This window comes from Rhineura floridana, chromosome 1 (assembly GCF_030035675.1).
Source record: "Rhineura floridana isolate rRhiFlo1 chromosome 1, rRhiFlo1.hap2, whole genome shotgun sequence".
Taxonomy (NCBI): domain Eukaryota; kingdom Metazoa; phylum Chordata; class Lepidosauria; order Squamata; family Rhineuridae; genus Rhineura; species Rhineura floridana.
Window position 1 is genome coordinate 39039956 of NC_084480.1, and position 23638 is coordinate 39063593.

The 23638-nt window shown below is 39.0% G+C and overlaps 1 protein-coding gene across 2 annotated transcripts in view; it reads right to left on the reverse strand.

The window, feature by feature from the left end:
- Nucleotides 1-23638, reverse strand: part of DEPDC1B (DEP domain containing 1B) — a 66082-nt gene that overhangs the window by 12733 nt on the left and 29711 nt on the right. For both annotated transcript variants that reach the window (XM_061618651.1, XM_061618640.1), the window contains exons 8-9: nt 10350-10516; nt 2186-2362 (exon numbers count right to left, since the gene is read on the reverse strand). In XM_061618651.1, coding sequence (XP_061474635.1) covers nt 2186-2362; nt 10350-10516 — 344 coding nt within the window. The remainder of the gene's footprint in view (nt 1-2185; nt 2363-10349; nt 10517-23638) is intronic.

The following is a 23638-nucleotide window of genomic DNA, read 5'->3' on the forward strand; positions in this document are numbered from 1 at the left end:
GACCTTGACCGGCAGTATTCATTTTCTAAGGCATTAACATCTTGCTCCCCCCTTCAACTTGGTTTGAATTTTAGCTTCCCATCTCATATGCCTTATTTAGAACAGCTAAACTTTTCGCAATATAGGTTCCTGTTCTCCAGAGCAAGATTCAACTGCCTACCCTCTGCTCTGCTTACAGGCCGTTTTCAAGGTATCCCTTATGTTAAACGCTATTGTATTTGCAATGCTAATACCCCCCAAACCCTAGATCACGTTCTTTTAGAATGTGAGCTATATAAGGATTTAAGAGCTAAAATTATCTCTCCACTTACTTCTGGACTCTCTAATAAACATCCAGAACAGATACTTTTCCATCTTTTGTCTGACAAAAATAAATCCACAACTGAAGCAGTTGCTAAATTCCTTTATATAGCGCAGGTGCTGCGGAAAAGACATGTGCAATGCGTTTAATGCTGTTGATACTCTTATTTTTAAATGATATCTTCATATCTTATTTTAAATGATATTTTCATGTATTTGAATTTGTACGCACAATATGTATACAAATCCTTGTTTTTTAGCTGACTGGGTCTATGACTGTAATTAAATAAAATTTGAAATTTGGTTTTCCCTCTTAGTTAATGTTGTTGGATCTGTTGGCATATGTATAGCTGTTATAGATAAATCTAGCAGGCTGTGGTTTTCAGCACTGAAATGTTTTGCAACTGGCTGCTCCATGTTTTTAGTCAAAATTGCTTGTTTGTGGTTTCTGAAATGTGGGTTTGAGTCAGTTGTAGTTTTACCTATGTACTGGATATGACATCCTGTTTTTTTGTATTCAAGGACATTGCAGGTCCTGCAAGTAATGTTCCATTTGATTAATATGCTCTACCACTCCATGTGCTTTTGAAAGTAGTTGTCTCCATGAGGTATACACAGGTGATACAGCATTTACAGTGACAAGGGTGAGATCTAGGATTGCTGATAGGTGGCTTAAGTACAGCTCTCACAAATAGTTTGCATGAATTCAGAGGTTGGTAAGATTCTTGGCAGCTCTCACTGATAGCCATGTGATAGTTAGGAGAAGCTGGATGGAAACAAACCACAAATGGAATCCGTTGCTCTTTGTTTTTTGAAACCTCACTCTGATGGAGGTTTTCTCTAGACAGGATGGAGGTTTGGGGGATGTTGCAATTGATCGCATGTGGAGGATATCCTCTGAGAAAAAGGTGTTCTTTAAGTTTGCTGATCCTTCTTTGGTGTTTACCTTTGCTGTTGCAAATACATTCTGAGAACTAAGCTATAAACAGTGTTTTTCTTTACATGTTTAGGATGGCAGGATTCCCAGTTTAAATAGGTGTGGGCATTGGTGGGTTTCCTGTAGAGATCAGTGGCTTTAGTTGTTCTCAATGGTGAGAAGGACATCCAGGAAAGGGATATGTGGATTATCATTGGTGTATGTGTATATTTTGTAAGTGATTAACAGAATCCTTGGAGATGGGGAGGTTGAAAGCTCCTCCTCTGCTGTCAGAGATGCCATCAGTGCCCAGCAAACTGATACTAAAAACAACTGAAAAGCATGCAAGTGCATAAGCCTTGCAGTGTTCCCATTACCAATCAGCTAGACAGCCAGGAAGCACCTTATGGAATCTCCATTATGCTGTCATGTCCGTCTCCATGCTCCCTAGCTAACTGGCACTTGTAAGTATGCACCCTTCAGCCTGCTAAACAACTATTTGGCAGACTCAAAGGAGCAAGATTGCTAGAATAGGGTGAATTTGGCAGTGGGAGATGGTTCGGCAGCCTGCAGCGGATCATAAGAAAGGCCTGCAAGCATTGCATGTGACCACAGGCTGCCCCAATAATAATAATAAAAATTACGTTTGATGTCTGCTTCTCACCCAGAATGCAGATGTGGTGAAGAAGCTCATAAATTAAGCACCAGTTGCCAAAGTCTGGCAATGGAAGATGTTTTGTCAACTTAGTAAGCAACACAGAAATTCTATAAGGCCAATATTAACCATGCAAACATTCAGAAATAAGGCCCACTGAATTCAATGATGCTTACTCCCAGGTGAGTGGCTATAGGATTGCAACCTCATCTACTTGTTAGATTATTTCTTATGTGAGAAGAACTGGTTTAGCTTTAAGAAGGTCATAAAGAAGTAGCATTGGGAAGAAGACATTTTTATTCTAGAGCTCTCACCTGGACCCTCTGGAGATGTGCTATGTGTTCCTCTATTGCAACTTTCAGGGCAGAAGGTATGTTTAGGATCTGTTGATAATTGTCCATCAAGAATGACACCAGTTTAGCAGCCAGAAGTTCATCCAAGTCCACATCATCCTTGGAGCAAAGAATACAACGAGAAAAGGCTTGAACCATCTGAAAAAGAGGAGATTGGTTATCACATCAACACTATTACTTATTTATTTGGAGTACAAGCATACCCCACTTTAACGTTCGTAATGGGACCGTACTGCACACAATCACCACTAGATGGCAGTGGCATCATGACAATAAAATGTACATTATTACAAAGCGTGCGAACATTAAGCGGGGTATGGGGACATATGGAGCATGTACGTTATAGCGAGGCAACGTTAAGTGGGGTATGCCTGTATTTATAGGTCCCTCTATTGCAAATTATTTCAGAGTGCCTTACAACAGGGGAGGGCAGACTTCAGGCTTGTGGCATATACTTTGTGTTTTTTGTGAATCCCAAGATCCACCAACAGGAGCCAGGTGCAAAAGATGTATACTTTGCATTAAAGAACAGGTGTCTCTGAGTAGCTGCTGAGAGCTGGGATTTGTTTTAAGTTCCAAGACTCAGCTTAGCTCGCAGATCTTCAGTAGACAAATCCATTCCTCACTATCCCCAAGTTTTCTTCACTTTAGCAGTCATTATTTGAGCACTTTAGCAGCACTTTAGGGGAGTCATTTTGTTAAATGTTAAGTCCTAGTCAGAGTAGACCCATTGAAATTAATAAGCTAGTCATGTTTATTAATTTCAATGGGTCTACTCTGAGTAGGGCTAGCACTGGATGCAACCCTTTAGAGTCAGAAATCCTTCCTGATCTACTATACATTAACCAGAGATCTAGGAGTAGATCCTGATCGGCCTTCTGCCCATCATGGGATTACAAGATCCACCACCATCATCCCTAAAGCTGGTTGGGCACTTTTGCACAATGCTGGTGCCACTGAGAACCTGCTTCCCAAAATGTCAACCCTCGCTCTCCTAGCCACGAACAATACAGAAGCTGAAAAATGTGGTTTCCTTAAGGGGACAAGCCTATGCTGAAAGCCAGATTGCAACCTGAGAATGAGAGTTAGTAGAATTACCCAATGAAGCAGGAGAGGTTTGTGATGTTCCTGCTTATAGTGTAAATATGGTAAGTGCTGTTTATATAGAAGACATATGGTAAGTGGAGTGAAAGAGGAGGGGGGAGTACATGAGCAGTAGAATGCTGGATGATTGGCTGAGCGTTTGAATGGCTGAGAGTATAAATGGAAGAATGACAGTTGAATCTGGGTGGATGTTGGGAGTGTGGAGAAAGAGGTGTTTGAGGGTGGATGTTGGGAGTGTGGAGAAAGAGGTGTTTGAGGGTGGAGGTCAGGAGTGTGGAGAAAGAGGGAGTTGGCGTTCTGATTAATAATAAGTCAAGTACAAAACAGGAATAGATGAAACCATACGCTTGTGAAACATTCTAAAACTAATCTTGTTTTTTCTGATCTTTAATAAATACGTATTTGGTTTACCAAAGGCCTGATCCTTGGCTGGGGGATATACATACCAGAAGGGAGGGCAAGGTAACTACCAAGGCTGAACAGAAACAGTATCTAATGGTGGCAGCGGTGAAGGGAGGAATAATAACAATTCAAGTATCCAGAGCAACCCAGAGTTGTATGCGTTATCTATAAATATACAAGGGGGTTGGGAACAGCATAAGCACGCAGTCACAAAAGTAACCAGCTATCCCGGAAGGAGTGCTGGCTGGTGGTTGTCTCTGAGGGAGCTCTGTCTCAGAGGAAGCTTTTTTCAGTTAAAAGTCAGTCAAGAGGAATCTTTGACTGGCGTAAATGTTCCTAAGATAAAGGGGAACCGAAGATTATCCACGAAACTTCGTTGAGCTGTAGATGGCTGGATTTGATCAGGAATCCCCTGAGATAAGAAGGCATATCTAGCAGCGGAAGACGGTCTGGATTTCCAACAAGCTGTGCTGAAAATAAGCGAGACGTGTTTTTTTCTTTTAAAAAAACGTTTTTAATGAGCTAGCCTCCTTCTGTCTAAATCTTATCATTTGACTTAAATTACTACCATAAAAGAGACTTGTTTACGAATCAGCAACTCAGAAACTTGGGTGAGTCACACTTTTTTCCTCTTTATATAAAGTTAAGGAAGAAGGGAGCAATTCAAAGAACTTGTTTTATTTTTTTATGACAAAAAGCTGGCTAAATTTGGAATTACAAAGATTAAAATGGATGAGAGGCAACCTATTAGATAAGATGATTTGATTATTTGAAGGAAATATATCTGAGACTATTTTTTATTCCTTTTTATTTTGGATTATTTTTTTTTGAACGAATCTGCTGTTCGTGTATGTTACTAACTGCTGGATGCTGAGAACTGGATTTGTTTTACATTCCTGAACGTGCTGGAGATAAGAACCGTGCTGGTTAGATCATATTAACAGGCCTGGAATATTAACTCTTTTGTTGCTGGGGGGAAAAAAGAAACAGTTTGCCTCTAAGTTTGGGAACATTGGCTAATAATAGAAAAGGTGTTTTTTTTTTCAAGAATGACAACCAGGAAAGCAGCCAAAGTTTTAGAGCGAAGAGGTTCAACTGATACACAGGAAGGGATAGACATGTTCCAGAAAATTATGGAGGGGATTAATGATTTTAAACAAGAGATGAAACAAGAGATGAAACAGGACAGACAACAATTTAAAGATGAATTTCGCAATATGAAAAAGGATTTTAAAGATTTACAAGATCATATCAAAACAGAAGTGGGTGAGATTAAAAATAACATTGGGCAACTACCACAGGATGTAAAAAATGTTAAAGATAAGGTGCAAACCTTAGAGAATAGAATAGATATTACAAATGTGGAATTGGGAAAAAATTTGGACTATATTGCTGCCATGGAACTTAGAGATAAAGAACATTGCTTGAGATTCCGTGCAATTCCTGAGGAAACAGGTGAAGATATCAGAGAGAAAATTGTTAATGCCTTGGTAAAATCCTTGGACTGGGATGAAGATCGGATGGAATTTGAAATAGATAAAGTTTATAGAATTAATTCCAGATATGCAACAATGAAAAAAATCCCAAGAGATGTACTTGTTTATTTTTTAAAAAAGAGGACCAGAGATATGGTTTTGCAACATCATTTTAACAATGTCTTCAAAATTGACGGTAAAGAAATACTGGTGATGAAGGAAATTCCAATTAGACTTCTACGTAAGAGAAAAGAATACGCTTTCTTCACAGAAAAGCTCAAACAATGTAAAATTCAATTTAGATGGGATGTTCCAGAGGGAGTGATTTTTACATTTAGACAACAGAAGTATCGATTAAATACTGTTCAAAAAGCAAGGGATTTCTTGAGAAAAGCTTCAAAAGACATGGAAGAAGATAAACTCAAAGACATGGACATAATTCCTGGGAAACAAAGTCAACAGAAACAGGTAGAGGAAGAAAAGGTTGATGATGAATTAAAGGGAGCAACAGGTACAGACTTTTCTAAAATACATGCTTAAAAATGGATTACAAATATCTAACTTGGAATATAAATGGAGCTAATTCGTCGCAGAAGAGAAAGAAAGTATTTCATTATTTGAAAAAATTAAAATTGGATATAATTTGTTTACAAGAAACTCATATTAAGAAGAAAGATTCTAAATATTTAATCTGTAAAAATTTGGGTGAAGAATTTATTTCGGCAGGATCCAAAAAAAAAAATGGTGTTGTTCTTTATATTAACTCACAATTGTCTCCTAAATTGATATTATTGGATGATAGTGGTAGATTTGTGGGAGTTGAAATCACCATACAGGGTACAAAAATTTTGATAGTGGGCATTTATGCCCCCAATGAAGATAAAACAAGGTTTTATACTGGACTTATGGAAAAATTATCAGAGTTTGCATATGATCATTGGTGTGTCATGGGTGATTGGAATGGGGTAATTTCACCAAAAATGGATAGACTTTCTGAGAAAAATATTAAAGAGACACAGGGCAAATTGCCGAAGATCTGCTTCAAATTGATGGAAAATTTAGAATTGGTGGATGCTGGGAGATATATAAATGACAATGCAAAGGAATTTACTTACTTTTCAGAAAGACACAAAACATTTTCGAGGATTGATATGATTTGGATGTCTAAAAATTTAGTGAAAGACATTTCCAAGATCGATGTATTACCAAAAACTTTTTCGGATCACAATCCAGTGATATTGACTTTAAAAAAAAAAAAATCTTGGATTTAGAGGGAGACTAAATGAATCTATATTACAGAACGATAAAATAGTGCAGGAATGTAAGAAGAAATTAAAAGAGTTTTTTGAACACAATTTACAAAAAGGAACAGATGAAAATATTGTTTGGGATACAAGTAAAGCATTTATGAGGGGATATTTTATTAAATGTAATTCTGAATTAAAAAAGAAGAAACAACAGAAAATGCAATTAATCTTGGAAGAAATAAAACAAAAAGAGGAAGAATTGAAAAAGAATCCAACTAAAGCTTCTACTGTAAATCAAATTAAAATGTTACAGAAACAAGTGTCAATGTTGACAGTTAGAGAAATTGAAAGGAAATTAAACTTTGCCAAACAAAGGACTTTTGAATTTGCAAATAAACCGGGGAAATTGCTAGCATATAGATTAAGAAAAGAACAACAAAAAAATCTTATTTTAAAGATACAAGAAGGAGATGAGATGTTGACAGACAATGTAAAAATCCAAAGGGTTTTTCATCAATATTATTCAACTTTGTACAAGTGTCAGGAAATTCCCTCTGAAAAAATAGAAGAGTATATATCTAAACAGAATTTGCCTAAAATTACAGATTTTCAGAGACAAGCTATTAATGGTCCTATTACGTCAAGAGAAATATCTGAGGCTATAAGTAAAATTAAATTAGGAAAGGCGCCAGGACCGGATGGACTATCAGCAATGTATTACAAATGTTTGGAGGAGGAACTCTTATTACCTTTACAGTATACAATGAATTCTATTTTGCAAGAGGGGAAGATACCGGATAGTTGGAAAAATGCCAATATAACATTAATACCTAAAGAGGAGCAGGATCTAACCAAAACAAAAAATTATCGGCCAATATCCTTATTGAATAATGACTACAAAATTTTTACAATGATTTTGGCTGAAAGAATGAAAATAATATTGCAACAATTTATTCAGGAAGATCAAGCGGGGTTTTTACCTAAAAGACAATTACGTGATAACGTCAGGAATGTTTTGAATGTGTTGGAATATCTAGAACAACGAAATGACATACAAGCAGCTTTGATTTTCTTGGATGCTGAGAAAGCATTTGATAATTTGAATTGGAAATTTATGTTTAAGGTTCTAGAGCAAATGGACTTTGGAGATAATTTTATAAAATGGATCAGATCGATTTATACATCACAGAAGGCACAGATAATTGTCAATGGGGATTTAACGGACTCATGTGAAATACAAAAGGGTACAAGACAGGGATGTCCACTGTCCCCTCTTTTATTTATTTTGGTTCTAGAAGTGCTGCTTAGAGACATAAGGCATGACAAAAGAATTTCGGGAATAAAGATAAAAAAGAGGAATATAAACTGAGAGCATTTGCTGACGACTTGATAATTGTATTAGAAAATCCCTTGGAAGGAATCAAAGTATTGATGGATAAGTTAAAAGAATTTGGACCATTAGCAGATTAACAACCAAAAAACAAAGATGTTGGTGAAAAATTAATCTTTAAGGGATCAAAAAGAGTTAATGGAGAAGACAGATTTTAAAATAGAAGAAAAGGTGAAATATTTAGGTATTATTATGACTAATAAAAATTCAAAGTTGTTTCATAATAATTATGAAAAATTATGGACAGAGATTACGAAAGATTTGTTAAAATGGGATAAATTACAGTTGTCATTAATGGGTAGAATATCTGTAATAAAAATGAATGTATTGCCGAGAATGATGTTTCTATTTCAAACAATACCTGTAATATCCTCTGATTTACCTTTTAAACAATGGCAAAAAGATATTTCTAAATTTGTTTGGCAGGGGAAAAAACCAAGAATTAAATTTAAATTATTACAAGACGCCAAAGAAAGAGGAGGACTGGGATTACCTAATTTGAGACTTTATTTTGCTGCTTGTTGCTTAGTCTGGATAAAGGAATGGATTGTATTGAGGAACAAAAGATTATTGGATTTGGAGGGTCACAACCTGAAGTGGGGATGGCATGGATATCTATAGTATGATAAAGTAAAAGTTAATGTGGATTTTAATAATCATTTTATAAGACGTCCTTTGTTGAAAATATGGAATAAATACAAAACAAGGTTTTTTTCGAAAATACCACTATGTGTTTCAAGTCAAGAAGCATTTTATAGAAGAGAAATGGCTGGAAAAGAGAAATGGTTAACTTATCAAGAACTATTAGAAAATGTGCATGGAGAACATATAATGAAAGAGAGAGAACAATTAATAAAGAAAGGATATAGTTCTCAATGGTTTGCCTATTTACAATTGTTAGAAAGATACAAAATGGATAAGAAAATGTATGGGTTTGAAATAAATAAATCTGATTTTGAAATAGGTTTGTGTACAAATGATGAATGTATAATTGCAAAAATGTATAAATTTTTATTGAAAATGGACATGGAAGAAGAACAAGTAAAAGAGCGTATGGTCAAGTGGGCAAAAATTTTTGGTTATAATATACAAATGGATCAATGGGAAAATATGTGGAAAAAAGGTTTGAAATTTACATTATGCTATAATCTTAAAGAAAATTTTTATAAAATGATGTATCGTTGGTACATGACTCCAGAAAAGTTGTCAAAAATGTATAGTAATGTTTCTAATGTATGTTGGAAATGTAAACAACAAGAAGGATCTTTTTATCATATGTGGTGGTCGTGCAAACAGGCAAAATTATTTTGGGCACAGATAGGTAGGATGATGCAAAAATTTTTAAAGATAAATATTCAGTCAAAGCCAGGATTTTTTTTATTGGGTTTTATGGACAAACAAAAGGAAAAGAAATATGGAAGAATAATATTATATATGATTATGGCAGCAAGATTATTATATGCACAAAAGTGGAAAATGGAATCAATACAAACAATGGAAGAATGGCTATTGAAATTAATGGACTTAGTTGAGATGGACAAATTGACATGCCTTCTCAGAGAAAAAACGACAGATACATTTCTTAAGGAATGGAAGCCTCTTTTGGACTTTTTGTTGAAAGAAAAAAATGAAATGATGATAATGGGATTTGATGATTAATTAAGATAGACTATGGAAAAAAGTGAATTTTGTATGTTTTAGGGGACAGGTTCGATATATATTATATACTTATAGCTGATCTGTAACAAATCGGAAGTCAAGTTCTTTTTTTATTTTTGTTGTATTGTTTTTGTTGTTTGATTTTGTTGTGTTCACTTTATGAAAATTTGAATAATAAAAATCATTATAAAAAAAAAACAAAAGTAACCAGCTAGAGAGAGACTCAGGCAAAGTCTCTGGGAGTATTGGTTATAGGACGTGACTGGTGGTGCTGTCTAGCAGGGGGATCTAGTGAGATCTGTGCTAGAGCGGAGTGAGAAACCATATAAAGGACGGTCCGGACTGGTGGTATCCCTGGTGGTGCCTAGTGAAAGGCAGTAGCCACAAGCAGGTGGGAACCTGACAGGGAGAACCAGGGAAGGACGTCACACGGTTCAGCAATGTCCCCCACCCATTCTGCCCACCCCATGACAACCTTTCATCCACTCCCACCCCCTGCAGCAGACAGGACTCCAGGCACGCTGTACAGCAGGTAATGTAGCAAGAGACAGACAGACAGACAAAAAGGTAGAGGTGGGAAACAGGTGGGAGGATGCTTACTCTTGTCAGCTTTATCACGGGATTACAAAGATCAAACATCAGTTTCCAGATTGCAACCTGGAAATTTACATTCAAGTTATGAAGGCAGAGAGAGGGAAGCCTTCCAAAACACACCCTCTATTAAACGGAATGCTGCTCTCTTAGAAAGTGAGTCACAGTTTGTAACTAAGGACAGCCTTTCCCCCAAAGCAATTCTAAAATGATTTCACAAGCCTGATGAGGTATCTTGGTTCCCAGCAGACACCCACCAGCGTTCTTGTCCCAACTGCATCAGAGAGAAGCGGCAGATCCTTATTTGAGCTGATCCTGGCCAACAGAGTCATTAGCAGCTGTAGCTTTCGGCGATTTGCCGGTGGCAGAAGAAGACAGCATATTTGCAATGCTTCAACGGCCAGTTTCTCTTTCTGTAGGAGACCTGGGTCAAAGCATATTAAAGGAGAGCATAGTTCAATGTTGGGCAATTCTCATAGTTTCTTTTGCAAGAGAGAAGTATAATTTACCCTCCTAGTGGGCCAAAACATCTACTGACATTCTGAACACTGTGTGGCAGAAGCACCCCTAGTAGAGGATAACATGTTGGACTAGGACCTGGGAGACCAGGGTTCAAATCCCTGGTCAGCCATGAAGTTCACTAGGTTAGTGTTCTTTCACCCTGGGTACCCAGATGTTGATGAACTACAACTCCCATCATCCCTGACCATTGCCATGCTGTCTGGGGATGAAGGGAGTTGTAGTGTAACAACATCTGGGGACACAGGGTTGAAGAGCATGGCACTAGGTGACCTTGTTCAGTCACAGTCTCTGAGCCTAACACACCTCACAAGGTTGTTGTGAGGAAAAAATGGGGAGGAATGTCTGGAAGACCAGAATTCAAATTCCATTCAGCCATGAAGTTCATCGGGAGACCTTGGCCTAGTTACAGTCTAACCTACCTCACAGGTTGTTGCAAGGATAAAACGGCAAGGGGTAAGAACCATGTATGCCAACTTGAGTTCCTTAGAGGAAAGGTGGGATACAAATGTAATAAATAAATAGACGAATAAAATATTTCAGGCATCCTAATCCATTATGTGATGAGGGAGAGTGGAGACCAGCATGCTAGCTCCACCTCCCTGTCTCTGCAACCCTCCAGGAGGACAAGTTCTGAAGTGAAGATATAAAAATCAAGGAAGCTGCCTTTTACCAAGTCAGACCATTGGTCCATCCAGATCAGTACTGTCTACTCCTATGGGCAGCAGATCACCAGGGTTTGAGGCAAGAGCATTTCCTAGCCCTGCCTGGAGACGCCAGGGATTAAACGGGGACCTTCTGCATGCAAGGCAAGTGCTCTACCACTTGCATAGGCTCCCCAATGCAAAAACAGAAGCCTGATCTTCCAGGGTTCTAAATCACACAGGGAGTCAACATAAATAGAGCAAGCTCCCAGCTGCAGACGTTTGCCTGCAACTTGCAGAGGGGTGACAAGGGTGGCAGCAGACCTTGTGTCAGGGAAGGTGGAGCTAGTATGCTTCTTCCTGCTCTCCCTCCTGTGGTTCTGATTAAGTGGGGAATTCGTTAGAACCCCCAAACAGGGCTTCTGCAGACACACGTTCAAGTGCTACTGTCACCAGAGGGATTGTAGCTCTGTCTGTGAGTTTCCCTCTTGGGACTTGTAGGAAGTATAATACTAGAGAAGATTTGCAAGAACAAACTATGGCTTTAGTTCTGCACATTTGTATTCTGGCATCCCACTGAAATGAGCTGGAAAATTGCATAAGTTGCTGGACGATATACAGCATAAAGATTTTGTTATGTTGACAAAGTAATAATTGCCATAAAAGAATGACAATAATTTTTTATAACTGGAGGAAAAATAGAAACTTAACCACCAGCTACATACTACAGTTTAATATTTTTAAAACAGCATCTTGAAATGGTCACACTTTCCCTTTCCTACTGATACTAAAAAGGAACAAAATGCTATTGGATCTGTCAGTGTGGAAGTAAAAGGATAATTTTAGCAGTGTTTATTCCTTGGTCTTCATCATCTCCATGTAGGAGTTAGGATCAATAGTACAATCATCAGAAATTAGAACGATTGGTTGAATTAATTCCTCTAAAGAGTTCAAAGCACTGGTATATAAGATTTTCAGTCTGGTCTTCAAACGCTCTCTATTAGATAGTAAAGGGCTCCCATATTTGGACTGGCCATGCATACAGAGCTGCCCTAGGCTACTGAAAAAAACTGGGGAATCTGGTTTGAATGTGCACCCTTGCATGTGCATCTGTTTCACTGCAAGGATATCATAAAAGCGATTAACAAAAAAAAATAATTATGCTGAACTTCAGGCAACTTCAAGCTCAGTTGTGTTCTCATAGAGTTGTAGCAAACACCAGACATACTGCTGCCAATCTCTTACCCATAGTTATTAGGCCATGGGCTCACATGGGCTTCTCCATCATTCCCTTGTCAGGCTTAACCACTTACATATGTGCCTACGCTATTCTTTGGTCAGCAGAGACCAGGAATTTGTACCACTGAGCTAAGGAGAAGAGAAGGAAGGAACATTTGAGTCTAAAGCCTGCTCCCAATCTCATAACCATGGTAAGAGGTCAGTAGCATAAGAACATAAGAACATAAGAAGAGCCTGCTGGATCAGGCCAGTGGCCCATCTAGTCCAGCATCCTGTTCTCACAGTGGCCAACCAAGTGCCTGGGGGAAGCCCGCAAGCAGGACCCGAGTGCAAGAACACTCTCCCCTCCTGAGGCTTCCGGCAACTGGTTTTCAGAAGCATGCTGCCTCTGACTAGGGTGGCAGAGCACAGCCATCACAGCTAGTAGCCATTGATAGCCCTGTCCTCCATGAATTTGTCTAATCTTCTTTTAAAGCCATCCAAGCTGGTGGCCATTACTGCATCTTGTGGGAGCAAATTCCATAGTTTAACTATGCGCTGAGTAAAGAAGTACTTCCTTTTGTCTGTCCTGAATCTTCCAACATTCAGCTTCTTTGAATGTCCACGAGTTCTAGTATTATGAGAGAGGGAGAAGAACTTTTCTCTATCCACTTTCTCAATGCCATGCATAATTTTATACACTTCTATCATGTCTCCTCTGACCCGCCTTTTCTCTAAACTAAAAAGCCCCAAATGCTGCAACCTTTCCTCGTAAGGGAGTCGCTCCATCCCCTTGATCATTCTGGTTGCCCTCTTCTGAACCTTTTCCAACTCTAGAATATCCTTTTTGAGATGAGGCGACCAGAACTGTACACAGTATTCCAAATGCGGCCGCACCATAGATTTATACAATGGCATTATGATATCGGCTGTTTTATTTTCAATACCTTTCCTAATTATTGCTAGCATGGATTTGCCTTTTTCACAGCTGCCGCACACTGGGTCGACATTTTCATCGTGCTGTCCACTACAACCCCGAGGTCTCTCTCCTGGTCGGTCACCGCCAGTTCAGACCCCATGAGCGTATATGTGAAATTAAGATTTTTTGCTCCAATATGCATAATTTTACACTTGTTTATATTGAATTGCATTTGCCATTTTTCTGCCCATTCACTCAGTTTGGAGAGGTTTTTTTTGGAGCTCTTCGCAATCCCTTTTTGTTTTAACAACCCTGAACAACTTAGTGTCGTCAGCAAACTTGGCCACTTCACTGCTCACTCCTAATTCTAGGTCATTAATGAACAAGTTGAAAAGTACAGGTCCCAATACCGATCCTTGAGGGACTCCACATTCTACAGCCCTCCATTGGGAGAACTGTCCGTTTATTCCTACTCTCTGCCTTCTGCTTCTTAACAAATTTCTTATCCACAAGAGGACCTCTCCTCTTATTCCATGACTGCTAAGCTTCCTCAGAAGCCTTTGGTGAGGTACCTTGTCAAACGCTTTTTGAAAGTCTAAGTACACTATGTCCACTGGATCACCTCTATCTATATGCTTGTTGACACTCTCAAAGAATTCTAATAGGTTACTGAGACAGGACTTTCCCTTGCAGAAGCCATGCTGGCTCTGCTTCAGCAAGGCTTGTTCTTCTATGTGCTTAGTTAATCTAGCTTTAATAATACTTTCTACCAGTTTTCCAGGGACAGAAGTTAAGCTAACTGGCCTGTAATTTCCGGGATCCCCTCTGGATCCCTTTTTGAAGATTGGTGTTACATTTGCCACTTTCCAGTCCTCAGGCACGGAGGAGGACCCAAGGGACAAGTTACATATTTTAGTTAGCAGATCAGCAATTTCACATTTGAGTTCTTTGAGAACTCTCGGGTGGATGCCATCCGGGCCCGGTGATTTGTCAGTTTTTATATTGTCCATTAAGCTTAGAACTTCCTCTCTCGTTACCACTATTTGTCTCAGTTCCTCAGAATCCCTTCCTGCAAATGTTAGTTCAGGTTCAGGGATCTGCCCTATATCTTCCACTGTGAAGACAGATGCAAAGAATTCATTTAGCTTCTCTGCAATCTCCTTATCGTTCTTTAGTACATCTTTGACTCCCTTATCATCCAAGGGTCCAATCGTCTCCCTAGATGGTCTCCTGCTTTGAATGTATTCATAGAATTTTTTGTTGTTGGTTTTTATGTTCTTAGCAATGTGCTCCTCAAATTCTTTTTTAGCATCCCTTATTGTCTTCTTGCATTTCTTTTGCCAGAGTTTGTGTTCTTTTTTATTTTCTTCATTTGGACAAGACTTCCATTTTTTGAAGGAAGACTTTTTGCCTCTAAGAGCTTCCTTGACTTTGCTCGTTAACCATGCTGGCATCTTCTTGGCCCTGGCGGTACCTTTTCTGATCTGCGGTATGCACTCCAGTTGAGCTTCTAATATAGTGTTTTGAAACAACTTCCAAGCATTTTCGAGTGATGTGACCCTCTGGACTTTGTTTTTCAGCTTTCTTTTTACCAATCCCCTCATTTTTGTGAAGTTTCCTCTTTTGAAGTCAAATGTGACCGTGTTGGATTTTCTTGGCAATTGGCCAGTTACATGTATGTTTAATTTAATAGCACTGTGGTCACTGCTCCCAATCGGTTCAACAACACTTACATCTTGCACCAGGTCCCGGTCCCCACTGAGGATTAAGTCCAGGGTTGCCGTCCCTCTGGTCGGTTCCATGACCAACTGGTCTAGGGAATAGTCATTTAGAATATCTAGAAACTTTGCTTCTTTGTCGTGACTGGAACACATATGCAGCCAGTCTATGTCCGGGTAGTTGAAGTCACCCATTACTACCACATTTCCTAGTTTGGATGCTTCCTCAATTTCATATCTCATCTCCAGATCTCCCTGAGCATTTTGATCAGGGGGACGATAGATCGTTCCCAGTATTAAGTCCCTCCTGGGGCATGGTATCACCACCCACAACGATTCTGTGGAGGAGTCTGCCTCTTTTGGGGTTTCGAGCTTGCTGGATTCAATGCCTTCTTTCACGTATAGAGCAACTCCGCCACCAATACGTCCTTCCCTGTCCTTCCGATATACTTTATATCCAGGGATAACTGTATCCCACTGGTTTTCTCCATTCCACCAGGTCTCGGTTATGCTCACTATATCAATGCTCTCCTCTAAGACCAAGCACTCCAGTTCTCCCATCTTGGTTCGCAGGCTCCTAGCATTAGCGTACAGGCACTTGTAAGCAGTGTCTCTCTTCAAGTGTCTTTGGCACTTGTGGTTAGGCCTGTGGTAATTTTGCTCTTCTGAGTTTATATCCTGTGCCCCTGCTCTCACAATGCCTACTTCTAGGCCTACCCCTTTTAAAATTTCATCATTTCTTTGGTTTTTATCCCAGGGGGGAGGTTTATTCCGAACCGGACCTTTCTCAGCTCCTGTCGGGTTTCCCCCCTCAGTCAGTTTAAAAGCTGCTCTGCTACCTTTTTAATTTTAAGTGCCAGCAGTCTGGTTCCATTCTGGTTCAAGTGGAGCCCGTCCCTTTTGTACAGGCCCGGCTTGTCCCAAAATGTTCCCCAGTGCCTAGCACTGCATCTACTCCCAGCCAAAGTCTGTCAGAAGAACATGTGCAACTGAGATTTACTGCAGAAGCACTGGGAAGAAATCAAATTACATGGGTGCATATAATATCAGACATCTTGCAAATGCATATATTTTTGTCCAGGCTTTCCCTAACCCATAAGACTGGGCCCTGTTTTTATCTCCATAAATTCCCTGGATCCATGTTTTTAATATGCTTTTATACTGCTGTTTTAATGTTGTAGTTATGCTTTAATGATATTGTTTACTGTTTTTATGTTATACATTGCTTAGTTTTTTTAAAAAAACATTAAGCTATTTATAAATGTTAAAAATAAACACATTTTTTTGACCCGCCACTTGCTCTGTCCTCAGAATATTTGGGAGGTCTTTTTATTTACCTGTCTTATTTTCTTTAAGCTTTTATTCAAAAATCATCATTCTCTGGGAAGACTTTGTGCCATTTCCCTTGTCCCCACCGAGACCAAGCCACAGGTAAGCGTAACTGAAGTAAGCACATATTCTTCCCCTGCCTATCCCTGCCTTCATTCCCCCTGCCCCTTCCTTTGATGTTTTCCTGCACCTGTTTTAGACTGTAGTCCCCTTTCAGGGTAGGAACCTGTCAGACCTGTTCTTTATACAGAGAAGGTACTATACCAAAAAAAAAAAAAAATTACCGTGAAGAATTTTCAAGATGCTAATGCAAGTACATTTAACATCCTGTTCTAAGTCATGCAACGCTACAGTCAAACTCCTTTCCAACAGGCTTTCAGGTATAGTATTTCAATAGATCTAAATCAGCTATATAAAGGGAGAAGTTAATTTCGGCCTAAATGAGATGCCAACAAGCCAGCAAACTAACCATCAAAAGCAAAATTATATGTACAATTTGCACATGTATGTATGCTTTATACATCTTATTTTTATTTCAACCCCTAAATGTTGTAACTGACAGAGAGTGAAAGACAAACTGTGCTCTAATTGCAGGTGAAATAAAGTCAGACATCATAAGGTGTCTAACTCATAAACACTTGTAGACAGAATGATCTAGTTCCTCATCCCAGCTCTATATACTGAACAACCATAGCCTGTGCAAGAAATGACCATGTTGCTGTGATGGGTCTGAGCTTGGAGTACCCCTTTCCTGGACAAGAGTGGTTGTGACTGCTCCAGCCATTTGCAAGCATAATTAGCAACAGTTGCACATATTCCATGAGTAACAGGATACCCAGATCCCAGGTGTGCCAGGTGTTGGCTTCCTGCACAGGGCAAAAGTGTTGCCCATGCACTAATTATGACAAATCCATCCATCAACGTTCAACCACAGGGCTGAGTTAGAACTTCCAAACAAATGTGCCACTACAAAGGCAATGACAACAGCAAAACAAGTTTTATAATGTCACCATGAAATGATTCAGTCCCCGTATCATCATAAAATGGTATTTTCAAAATTTACTATTATTTATTAGATTTAGGGTTAGGGTTAGATTAGGGTTAGGGTTAGATTTATATCCGCCCTTCCAGTAGGAGCCTGATGAGATACTAAATGTTACTATTCAAGAATGGCAATCACCTTGAAGCTCTTGTATGCATGTATTAATTTATTTATTAAATTTGTTTCCCACCCTTCTTCCTAACAGAGCCCTGGCATCTTTGTTTTTAACAGCTGCATCTTTTTGTAACTTGCAGAGAAATAGTTAGGATGCAGTCGACTTCTAGGGTTTCAGGAAAACAATATTCCAGTAACAAATTTTGTCTGAGTTTATCCAAGGTGCATTTCTATACAGGAATTATGCCAATGGAGGGGTACACCTGAGAAGTCAGGTAAGTGCTGGTTTCAACCGATAAAGCCTTACACTGCTTGGGACCACAATACCTGATGGAACGTCTCTCCCGACAGGAACCCACCCGTACACTAAGCTCAACATTAAAGGCCCTTCTCCAGGTGCCTACTCCGAGGGAAGCTCTGAGGATGGCAACAAGGGAGAGGGCTTTCTCAGTGGTGGCCCCCAAATTATGGAATGATCTTCCTGACGGGGTGCACCTGGTGCCAACACTGTTATCTTTTCGGCGCCAGGTCAAAACTTTCCTCTCCTCCCACACATTTTAGCATGTGTCTTTAAATTGTTTTTTTTGAAGTGTTTTTAAATTTGTATATTTGTTTTTAATTGTTGTAAACCGCCCAGAGAGCTTTGGCTATGGGGTGGTATACAAATGTAATAAATAACAACAACAACAACAACAACAACAACTCCAATATGCTGGCAGAACATCCCACAGGTTGAGCCACTGTGTCAGTGAAGATACACCATTGGAACAGCCAAATTGGGGTGGAGTCGTGGGTGGGACAGAGGAGGAGCACACCTAAGCTGTAACCTATAACCCTTCAATCCATGCCCATGCACGCATCAACAGAGCATAGGAATATAGGAAGCTGCCTTACACTGAGGTCAGGCCACTGGTCAATCTAGCTCAGTACAGTGAACTCTGACTGGCAGTGTCTGTCCAGCGTTTCAGGCAGGGGACACTCCTGGCTCTACCTGGAGATGCAGGGGATTGAACCTGCAATCTTCTGCATGCAGGGCAGATGCCCTACCACTGAGCTACAGTCCTTCCCCAAGCAACTTTATACCAGCCTGAGACCTGGAGCAAGAAATCTCCTTCTCTGCACAGACTCTGTTCCTGAATGGCATGTGGGTGGTGTTGGCAGCACAGTCCCCAATTGGTGGGCACTGGCAGTGTTTCCAGGGACATTGGGGGTCTCAAAGGTTCTTTTCTTAATTCACACAACTCTAAAAAACTTGAGACCAAAGTACCTTAATGACCACTTGATTTCTTACACTCCAGCTCGATTGCTGAGGTCTTCGGATGAGGCACTTTTGGTGGTTCCCCCATGACCTTGAAGTTCCATCGGCCTTCACCAGGAACTGAGCCTTTAGTATGGCAGCCCTTGCCCTATGGGACTCCTTGCCAATAAAGTCTTCCCTGCTTTCTTTTAGATGTCTTTTAAAAACTGTATGGTTCATGTAAGTCGTCGTTTTTCACCAACCAGTTTTGACTGACATGTTACCGATGCTTTTGCTAATGTTATTACTGTTGTTTTTTGTTTTTATTTTGTACACTGCCTTGCCGCATTTCCTCTGAAAGTGTGGTTCATAAATGTTTAAATAAACAAATATTTATTTGTTTAAATCAGTATTTATTTATTTAACTATTTTATTTAAATATTAATTGGGTTGTTGTTTTCTATTTCTTTAGCTTTGAGCTTCCCTTGAGCCAGAAAATCAGGATACAAGCAATAAATGAAACTGAAGCTCTGACTTATTACACTTGCAGGTCTAGCCAACTCAAAAAACACATTCCAGCCAAGCAAGAACGCTTGTAGAGTGTGGAGCACAGTCAATGAGGGGCATGGCCTGGGGAGGGGGAATGGTCTAGGGAAGAGTAACACGGGTCAGATGGGGAGCCTGAGATCTCAGTGTATTATAATTTTATTTTATATTTTATTTTAACTGTGCCCTAGTTTTTCAGTTGCATTTTCTTCTTGTAGTTTAATGTCTTGACATGCAGTTTAATACTGTTGTACACAGACGTGATATGGGAGGCTATATAGATGTGTTTTAATTAAATAAAGGTTTATATTGTCTGCCTTTTGCTATTGAATTTGTTTTGTACAATGTCAGCCACCCTGTGCTTCCCTTTTGGAATGAAAAGCAGGACTCAAATAAAATGACACTGAAGGAATCAATGAAATGGAAATTCTTTTTTTAATTTAAAATATGACTTGGTCAACCCAGGATGTGTTCATTTCTTGCTCAAGAACAAGCTAATTAGGAGTATTTGTTAATCCGGACTTCCCGGAAGATTGCTCCGCCTGTGGCTGCCTCTGAGAGAGCTCTGTCTCAGAGGAAGCTTCTTTCAGTTTAAAATCAGTCAAAAGGGAACTTTGACTGGTGGAAATGTTCTCCCAGGCAAGGGTGAACCGAATAGATTATCCACAGAAACTTCGTTGGGCTGTCGGTGGCTGGAATTGATCAGGAATTCCCTGGGAAAGGAAGGCATACCTAGCAGCCGAGGACGGAGTTAGGACTTCCAGCAAGCTGGGCTGAAAAAAAGCGAGACATTTTTTCTTTTAAACAATCCACAACGGGCGAGCTTTCTTCTGTCTAATCTTATCATTTGGCTTAAATTACTACAGTAAAAGGGATTTGTTTAAGAATCAGCAATTAAGATACCTGGGTGAGTTACACTTCTCTCTTTTATACAAGGAATTAAGGAGGAGGAAAGAAAATTTAAAAAGCTTATCTTATTTTTTATGGCAAAAAGCAGGCCTGAATTTGGAAACTATAAAGATTAAAACGTATGAGGGGCAACTTATCCAAAGAGAAAATCTGATTTAGATGATTATTTGATTGATATATGTCTGGGACTACTTTTTCTTGGACTACTTTCTTTAGACGAATCTGCTGTTCGTGTATGTTACTAATTGTTCGGCGTTGTGAACCACATTTGTTTTGCATTCTTGGACGTGCGGGAGATAAGAACTGTGCTGGCCAGATGTCAACAGGCCTGGAATATTAACTCCCTTATTACTGGAAAAAGAAGCAAATTACTTTTTGCTTGGGAATTGTGGCTATATTGGAAATTTGAAGGGTTTTTTTTTTTCGGCTTTAAGAATGACAATCAAAGAAGTGGCAGAGACCCTGGATGTACCCCTGGAAGGGTTTTCCCCTCTGGATATGTTTCAGAAGATAATGGATGAGATTAAGATAACGAAACAAGAACTGGGACAGAGTAGACAAGAGATGGCAACTGAATTTGGTAAAGTGAAACAGGAGTTGAAAGAAATAAAGGATTATATGAGAAAAGAAGCAGATGGACAAGCAATAGAATATGAAAAAGAAATTAAAGGGAAGGAGCAAATTCTGGAGATTGGATCAGATATATCAAATGTGGAATTGGAAAAAGATTTGGACTTTATGGCAAAAATTGAAGGGAGGATGCAAGTCCTGGAGACTGGAACAGATTTATCAAGTGTGGAACTGGAAAAATATTTGGAGTTTGTGGATCCTGGAGATAAAGATTACTGTTTGGAATTCGGCGTTGTCCCTGGAGAAATTGATGAAGATATCAGAGATAAAGCTACCAATGTTTCGATGGAATTTCTGGACTGGAATGATTTGATGGAACTTGAAATAGAGAAAATTTATAGAATTAATTCCAGATATGTGACAATGGAAAAACTCTCAAGAGATGTGCTAGTGCATTTCGTAAAAAAGAGGAACAGAGATATGACTTTACAACAATATTTCAGCAACACATTCAGAATTGATGGCAAGGAAATATTTGTGATGAAGGAAATTCCCATCAGACTCTTACTATATGACTATGACAGCAAGATTATTATGGGTGCAAGGATGGAAGTTGGAAGATGGAATTAACACTGATAATGGAAAAATGGCTATTGAAATTATTGGTCCTAGTAGACTTGATGAGATGGATTAATTGACATGTTTATTTGAAGAAAAATCGAGGGATATATTTCTCAAGGAGTGGAAACCTCTCTTTGACTTTTTGCGGAAAGAATAAAGTGATGTTAATGAGATTTGATGATTAATTAAGATAACTACTGGAGGAAAGTGATTTTGTAATATATTAAGAGACAGGTTTGTTATATATCATAGACCTATAACTGATCTGCGACAAATCAGAAGTCAACATTTTATTTTATTGTTTAATTTGTTTTTTGTTTGTTTGTTTGTTTTGTTTTGTTGGAAAATTTGAATAAAATTAATGATTAAAAAAAAAAGGAGTATTTGTTAATCCCTGTTCTCTGGACTGATTTGTTTCCTGCAAACTCACCTATGTAATTTTAATCTGCAGTCTGAAAAGCTGACTCATGTTTGTATTCCAGAGGAAATTTATTTATGTATTCATAGTATTTACACATCACCCATCATTTCAACATTCCACAATAGCTTATCATATTCAGATCTCAACAAGGTAAAAACAACTTGTGTCAGAAATATGGACAACTGCAGCCCTGTTCAAGCATTATGTTAACTGGACATGTGTAGCAGGGCCATATGCACCACCCTGCCCCCAACTCCCCTGCCTACTCAGTTCCCAATCTTCCTGTGCTGGGCTGGGCAGGTCTGAAGGGGGCTTTTAACGGCATTTATTTGAATACGAGTAGAAGCCTCTGCACATTTCGGGACCCTGATAAAACAGGGTCTGATTGCGCAGCAGCTTCAACTCATGTTCAGGCAAAAGGGAGTAAGGGAAGGTTGGGCATTGAGCAAGTGAGGCTGAGGACACTGGGAGTGGCATGCACGGCTCTGTGCCTCCTACACATGAGTTTTCCTGTTCAGGCACTATACCAAACAGTGTTTTTACATTGCCTTTCTCAGCAAAATAACCCTGTCAATAAGACAGTCAGGATTATCTGTATCATCTGACATCCCCATGTCTGCCTTTCTAAGGAGAAGGCCCTGCAACTGTCAGGCAGCCCATATAATCCTAGACAGTGAAGATATGTATCCCTATCCTTTTTCAGATAGGGGTACATCATTTCTATTTCATATGGCAAAAGTCCTCAGGATATTATCCCAATTTGCGTCGGAATTGCTTTTAAATATGTTTTTAAAGCTTTTTTTTAAAGATGTTTTTAAAACTTAAAAAAAATATTTTTAAAGGATATTTTGTTGCAATATATTCTAAAGTCTGTTTTTATGATGTTTTAGTGTTTTTAGTGCTTTTGTTTGCTGCCCTGAGCTCCTACTGGGAGGAAGGGCAGGATATAAATCTAAGTATTTATTTTTATTTTATTTATTTTTTTATTTTCATTTCTAGACCGCCCATAGCTAATAGCTCTCTGGGCGGTGTACAAAACGAGATTAAAATACAATATAGAATAAAATCAGTAACAGAAAGGAACACAATGATGATGATGATGATATTATTATTATTATTATTAAGATCTATCTATGATGTCCTTAGATGGAACACTTTAAAATTCTGAAAGAGCCTTAAGAACATTGCTAAGTGGCTAGCTAGAGCTAAAACCATTCAAGTTTAGCATCAAAGATTTTATTTATTGAATCCATTTATATATTGCGTTTCATTTTTAAAAAATCACAATGGTTTGCATTTAAAACAAACAGAACACAAAAAATATAACCTGCAGACTGACAACAACCTACAGCTATAAAACTATCAAGCTTACAACTGCACGATAAAACATTCCCATTGACCAGCTTGATGCCCTCCAGAAGTTTTGGATTGCAACACCTATGGAGGGATGTGCTGACTGGGGCTCATGGGAGATACAATCCAAAACATGTGAAGGGCACTGAGGTTAGCAAAGATTTCCATGGACTGTTCTGTGACTCAATAGTACTCTCAGCCTGACTAACATGATGTAGGCTGCAATCCAATACACACTTACATGGGAGTAAATCCCATTGAACCCCGTGGAGCCTACTTCTGAGTAGATATGTATTGGCTTGCAGCCTTAATCTCAGGAATGCTCAAAGGCCTGGGTGAAGAGGTACATCCTGAAGAGTCGACAAAACTGAAAAATAGAGAAAGGC